The 4,537-nt window shown below is 47.1% G+C and overlaps 1 protein-coding gene across 1 annotated transcript; it reads left to right on the top strand.

Annotated features, from left to right (window-relative positions):
- The first annotated feature begins 1,155 nt into the window (after positions 1–1,155).
- On the top strand, positions 1,156–3,972 carry HTR1D (5-hydroxytryptamine (serotonin) receptor 1D, G protein-coupled). The gene has a single exon (XM_011966588.1). It carries the CDS (start codon positions 1,653–1,655, stop codon positions 2,784–2,786), a length of 1,134 nt encoding a protein of 377 aa, XP_011821978.1. The 5' UTR covers positions 1,156–1,652; the 3' UTR covers positions 2,787–3,972.
- Positions 3,973–4,537: the final 565 nt, after the last annotated feature.

Raw genomic sequence — 4,537 nt, 5'->3', positions numbered from 1 at the left:
AGGAAGGAAGGAAGGAAGGAAGGAAGGAAGGAAGGAAGGAAAGAAAGAAAGAGAAAAAGAGAGAAAGAAAGAACGAACATAATAAAAACATTTTTAAAAATAGACTTCCGGCCAGGTACGGTGGCTCATGCCTGTAATCCCAACAGTTTGTGAGGCTGAGGCGGGCGGATCACAAGGTCAGGAGTTCGAGACCAGACTGGCCAACATGGTGAAACCTCGTCTCTACTAAAAATACAAAAATTAGCTGGGTGTGAGGGCGTGTGCCTGTAGTCCCAGCTACTCGGGAGGCTGAGGCAGGAGAATCGCTTGAACCCAGGAGGCAGAGGTTGCAGTGAGCCGAAATCGCGCCACTGCACTGTAGCCTGGTGATAGAGTGAGACTCCGTCTCAAAAATAAATAAATAAATAATAATAAATAAATAAAAAATAACATTATTCATGCTCACTATAGGACATCTGAAAAATTCAAATGAGTAGAAAAAAGGCCACGACCCCCCATACTTTGTAGAGAAATACATTATAACAATTTGACTTCTTTCCTGATGGTCTTTATCTTTCCCTGTGTACAGTTTTATTTTGTTTCCATTGTTGCTAAATAAATAGAATGACACTTTCTGATTCACAACTTACAGAGCTGGTTTCATGTACTTCTAACAAGCTTGTGATGATTCCAACAGCTATGACACTTTGTCCCCTCTGGGAATTGCCTGGGTGGGGCACATCACCCACCCCTGTATTCTGATACTTTCTAGAATGCCAGTTCCACAGCACCATGGCCAGCTTTAAGTAGTATCTTTTTAATCATGTAGTTCATTTCAGGCTTCCACATTGTCCTTCTAGAACCTAACTCTATTTTTTTTTTTCTTTTTTAAACCCCAGATCTTCTGAACAGGTCCCCATTCCGTGAGCCCACAGTGATCTGTTTGTTTTGCCTGGTCCCAGCTCATGCATTCTTCAAGTCTTGGTAACCAGGATGTTTTGTCTGTTCAGGCTCTAAACGATCAGTGGGACAGGAACCGAAGTTAAGTAGCTCAGGATGCATCAAGATGAACCTGGGAAAACCGCGAGCCGCTGTGCTGACTGGACTGCTTCTCTGAATCAGCTGGAACTTCTTTTTGTGTCTAGTTTTAAAAGCTCCTCGGAAGCAATCCTAAATCCAGAATCGTTTCAATTATTATGAGGGGAATTCTGAAGTCCTCATTAAACACACGAATGACTCAAGCTTTGAAAAGAGCCAGACGCCACAGGCAAGAATCCCAGGGCATTGCCCACCTGGGTGTGATCCCCTGATAACTGCCTAACGAACTCAGCATGTGTCTCCCGGGCATGACCATCTGCTGGGCAAAGCTCCAGGACCCTGAGACATCCTGGAATTCCTGTGGTTTAGGAAAGACCTTTAACTACCAGTGGTAGTTGTCTCATCATTCTTCAAATAATCTGGTCTTGTTTATTATTATTATTATTATTTAATTTTATTTTATTACAGCTGTACTTGGAGAATAGTCTGGTCTCGAGGCCTTTTCACTGTGGTCTGTTCTAGTGTACGGCTCCCACCAGTGCGAAGCAGAAGGATGACTTTGCTCTGTTGTCAGGACAACCTTGAAGGAAGGAGCCAAGTGTGTGGAGGTCTGTGGGAAGAGACAGCCACCTAGCATGTCCCCACTGAACCAGTCAACAGAAGGCCTTCCCCAGGAGGCCTCCAACAGATCCCTGAATGCCACAGAAACCCCAGAGGCTTGGGATCCCAGGACCCTCCAGGCACTCAAGATCTCCCTTGCCATGGTCCTTTCCATCATCACACTGGCCACAGTCCTCTCCAACGCCTTTGTACTCACCACCATCTTACTCACCAGGAAGCTCCACACCCCTGCCAACTACCTGATTGGCTCCCTGGCCACCACTGACCTCTTGGTTTCCATCTTGGTCATGCCCATTAGCATCGCCTATACCATCACCCACACCTGGAACTTTGGCCAAATCTTGTGTGACATCTGGCTGTCTTCTGACATCACGTGCTGCACGGCCTCCATCCTGCATCTCTGTGTCATTGCTCTGGACAGGTACTGGGCGATCACAGATGCCCTGGAGTACAGTAAACGCAGGACGGCTGGCCATGCGGCCACCATGATTGCCATCGTCTGGGCCATCTCCATCTGCATCTCCATTCCCCCTCTCTTCTGGCGACAGGCCAAGGCCCAGGAGGAGATGTCGGACTGCCTGGTGAACACCTCTCAGATCTCCTACACCATCTACTCCACATGTGGGGCCTTCTACATTCCCTCGGTGTTGCTCATCATCCTATATGGCCGGATCTACCGGGCAGCCCGGAATCGCATCCTGAATCCACCCTCACTCTATGGGAAGCGCTTCACCACAGCCCACCTCATCACAGGCTCTGCAGGGTCCTCGCTCTGTTCGCTCAACCCCAGCCTCCATGAGGGGCACTCGCACTCGGCTGGCTCCCCTCTCTTTTTCAGCCACGTGAAAATCAAGCTTGCTGACAGTGCCCTGGAACGCAAGAGGATTTCCGCTGCTCGGGAAAGGAAAGCCACTAAAACCCTGGGCATCATTCTGGGGGCTTTTATCATCTGCTGGTTGCCCTTCTTCGTGGTGTCTCTGGTTCTCCCCATCTGCCGGGACTCCTGCTGGATCCACCCGGCCCTCTTTGACTTCTTCACCTGGCTAGGCTATTTAAACTCCCTCATCAATCCAATAATCTACACTGTGTTTAATGAAGAGTTTCGGCAAGCCTTTCAGAAAATTGTCCCTTTCCGGAAGGCCTCCTAGTCTTATTCAGTGATGACTCTTGTTATCTTTTGTGTCCTGTAACCTAATCAGGATTTTTAAAAAATTATTATTTTCTGAGACCTGGATTAATTAATGGTATCTTGAGTCTTGGTTCAATTAACAGAATTGTTCTTTTTCCTGTTGTTTTCTTAACTTCTGAAAGAGCTGTGGGCAGGGGGGCAGGACTGAAGATTTCACTACTTAGCATAATATTTTCTTTCTTTCTTTCTTTCTTTTTTTTTGAGATGGAGTCTTGCCCTCTTGCCAGGCTGGAGTGCAGTGGCACAATCTCAGTTCACCACAGCCTCTGCCTCCCGGGTTCAAGAGATTCTCCTGCCTCAGCCTCCAGAGTAGCTGGGACTACAAATGCGTGCCACCAGGCCCAGCTAATTTTTGTATTTTTAGTGGAAACGGGGTTTCATCATGTTGGCCAGGATGGTCTCGATCTCTTGACCTTGTGATCCGCCCACCTTGGCATCCCAAAGTGCTGGGATTACAGGCATGAGCCTCTGTGCCTGGCCAACATAATGTTTTCACAGTTCCTCTTTGTTGGAAGAAATGTGACCTACGAGATCCCCAGTTGATACAGTTGAGATGAGAAGCTATCTGACTATAGAAAAGACCCCGGGCTCAAAGGGAAGGCTCTCTGGTCTACCTGAGACCTATATGGAGCTTAAAGGAGGGTGGATAAGATTAATGACCTGAATTGAAAGAGAATTTGGAGCCAGGATGGATCTCCATTCTGTATGACACCTTGATTGGAAAAGAATATCCATGCGTTTCTTCTGCTGAGTCTTTCTTAGATTAAATCTCTCCCAGTTGTCCTTGAAGAGAAAGTCAGTATTTGTAGTGCCAATGATATAGAGTGACTTGGAGAGAGATTCAGATGTTAGGGGTAGCGGGAGTAGGAAGGTCTTGGGACCAGACTGACTACCCTGTACCCTTCCTTCTTCCCCAATATCCCTGCGCCATCTTCACATTCTGAAGTTAAAACCCATGATCACCCCTTTGAGGTAGATTGACTGGCTTTAGACACCCACCCCCGCCTCCCCCCAAGCTTTGAGTGGGACAACATTCTGAATTTTTTTTCTGAATTATTTTTTTATGTCTCTTTCTCATTAGAGATCTGAAAACTCATTAGAGATGTTGAGTCTTATCAAATAAAAAGCATGAGACATCATGGCCAGTAACGTCTTTGGGTGATTTTTCCTCCTCTCCCTGGATATAGAAACCATTCAGCTCAATTCAGTCTCTAGCATTTGTTGAGCACCTACCACACGCCAGGTCCCACGCTCCAGCCTTGGCACTTGTTCTCTCCTATCAGGATGTGAGAAATTAAGGATAGCGTGATGATTAAGAGCTCAGAGACCACGCTCAGTGGCTCATACCTGTAATCCCAGCACTTTGGGAGGCTAAGGTGGGAGAATTGCTTGAGCCCAGGGGTTCAAGGCCAGCATGGGAAACCTGGCAAAACCCTGCCTCTACAAAAAAATGCAAAATTTATCCAGACATGGTGGTGCGCATCTGTAGTCCCAGCTGCCTGGGAGGCTGAGGTGGGAGGATTGCTTGAGTGTGGGAGGTTGAGGCTGCAGTGTGCCATGATCATGTCACTGCACTGTCCTGGGTGACAGAGCAAGATCCTATCTCAAAAAGGAAAAAAAAAAAAGGCTCAGGACCTGATGCCTCAACTCAAATCCAAGTGCAGCCAATTTCTCCTGGGTGAACCTGGACAAGTTTTCTTTTCTTTCTTT

Source organism: Mandrillus leucophaeus, unplaced genomic scaffold (assembly GCF_000951045.1).
Source record: "Mandrillus leucophaeus isolate KB7577 unplaced genomic scaffold, Mleu.le_1.0 Scaffold765, whole genome shotgun sequence".
In the NCBI taxonomy this organism is placed as follows: Eukaryota; Metazoa; Chordata; class Mammalia; order Primates; family Cercopithecidae; genus Mandrillus; species Mandrillus leucophaeus.
Note: the sequence above shows the minus strand (reverse complement) of the source record. Positions and strands in the feature narration are given on the sequence as shown.

Excerpts from the sequence above, each read along its gene's own strand:
- HTR1D (XM_011966588.1), top strand. The coding sequence starts at position 1,653 with ATGTCCCCACTGAACCAGTCAACAGAAGGCCTTCCCCAGGAGGCCTCC.